The 1,702-nt window shown below is 46.1% G+C and overlaps 1 protein-coding gene across 1 annotated transcript; it reads right to left on the bottom strand.

The window, feature by feature from the left end:
* Positions 1–307: 307 nt before the first annotated feature.
* ENH_00060810 (hypothetical protein) lies at positions 308–1,475 on the bottom strand (the record flags this gene model as incomplete). Its single annotated transcript, XM_013581954.1, has 3 exons — positions 308–367; positions 621–1,076; positions 1,215–1,475. 3 exons carry the CDS (start codon positions 1,473–1,475, stop codon positions 308–310), a joined length of 777 nt encoding a protein of 258 aa, XP_013437408.1.
* Positions 1,476–1,702: the final 227 nt, after the last annotated feature.

Below are 1,702 nucleotides of genomic sequence, written 5' to 3'. Positions count from 1 at the left end.
AGCAACCAAAAACGAAAGGGCAACAGCAGCAGCAAAAGCAGCAGCAGCAGCAGCGCCAGCAGCAGCAGCAGCAATGAGAGCAGCAACAGCACCGGTGACAGCAGCAGCAGCAGCAGCAGCAGCAGCAGCAGCCTATCAGTGCATTTAAACAGTATCTTTTTATTTATTTTTGATGCAAAAGCTTTACTATTTATTTATTTATTTATTTATTTATTTATTATTTATTTTTTTATTTATTATTTATTTATTTATTTATTTATTTATTTATTATGTATTTATTTATTTATTTGTTTATTTATTTATTTAATCAGCAACTGCTCGCACCACAAAGTCCTCCGTCTCCGGCGTTGCAGGGAAATAAGTATACCTAAGCACAAACCCTAAACCCTAAACCCTAAACCCTAAACCCTAAACCCTAAACCCTAAACCCTAAACCCTGAGCCTTCCTGTGCCTCTAATTTGGCGAAATAAGCCAGCTGCGGTTTACAAATAAATAAACAAATAAACAAATAAGTAAATAAATAAACAAATAAACAAATAAATAAATAAATAAATAAATAAATAAATAAATAAATAAATAAATAATAAATAAATAAATAAAAAGTTTTGCTGCAGCTCACTCGCACAAGCAACCTGTACATACACTCCAGCAGCAGCAAAACAAATTTCCTGGCAAATTTCCTCTGCTGCATTTTGGCAAAGAAAACACCGGCAGCAAACTCAAACGGTCCTCGCTGCTGCTGCTGCTGCTGCTGCTGCTGCTGCTGCTGCAGCTGCTGCTGCTGCTGCTGCTGCTGCTGCTGCTGCTGCAGCTGCTGCTGCTGCTGCTGGTGCAGCTGCTGCAGCTGCTGCTGCTGCTGCTGCTGGTGCAGCTGCTGCTGCTGCTGCTGCCGCTGGTGCAGCTGCTGCTGCTGCTGCTGCTGCTGCTGCTGCTGCTGCTGCCGCTGGTGCAGCTGCTGCTGCTGCTGCTGCTGCTGCCGATGCTGCTGGTCCTGGGAATCTTGATGGTCATGCTGTCTCCGCTGCTGCTGCTGCTGCTGCTGCTGAAGCTGCTGCTGCTGAAGCTGCTGCTGCTGCTTTGTTCAAGACCTTGAATATACTTTTTGATGTTTTCTTCGGGGGGAATTACATGAAAAGACTCAATCTGCAGCAAAAGAAAAAATTAATTTATTTTAAACAATAAAAAGACCATTTATTAATTATTCAGTTTGAACATTTGCTGCTGCTGCTGCTGCTGCTGCGGCTGCTCGAGCTGTTGCTGCTGCGGCTGCTGCACGTGCTGCTGCTGTTGCAGCAGCAGCTGTTGCTGCTGCACTCGCTGCTGCTGCTGCTGCTGCTGCTGCAGCTGCTGCTGCTGCACTCGCTGCTGCTGCTGCAGCAGCAGCTGCTGCTGCTGCTGCTGCACTCGCTGCTGCTGCTGCTGCTGCAGCAGCAGCAGCTGCTGCTGCAGCAACTCTTACCCCCTGCTGCAGCATTAGGGCCTCTTTGTCGGGCCTAATGGTACTTTTGTCGAGCAGCAAAAAGTCATAAATGAAACTTCCCAAACTTGGAAAAGAAAAACTCAAAAAAAAAGGGTTTAGCCGACGCCCCACTGCTGCTGCCAGGTAAAACCCCAGCTGCCCGCAAAACGCAAACCCTAAACCCTAAACCCTAAACCCTAAACCCTAAACCCTAAACCCTAAACCCTAAGCCCTAAGCAGTA

This window comes from Eimeria necatrix, genomic scaffold, assembly GCF_000499385.1.
Source record: "Eimeria necatrix Houghton genomic scaffold, Enh_scaff527, whole genome shotgun sequence".
In the NCBI taxonomy this organism is placed as follows: Eukaryota; Apicomplexa; class Conoidasida; order Eucoccidiorida; family Eimeriidae; genus Eimeria; species Eimeria necatrix.
Note: the sequence above shows the minus strand (reverse complement) of the source record. Positions and strands in the feature narration are given on the sequence as shown.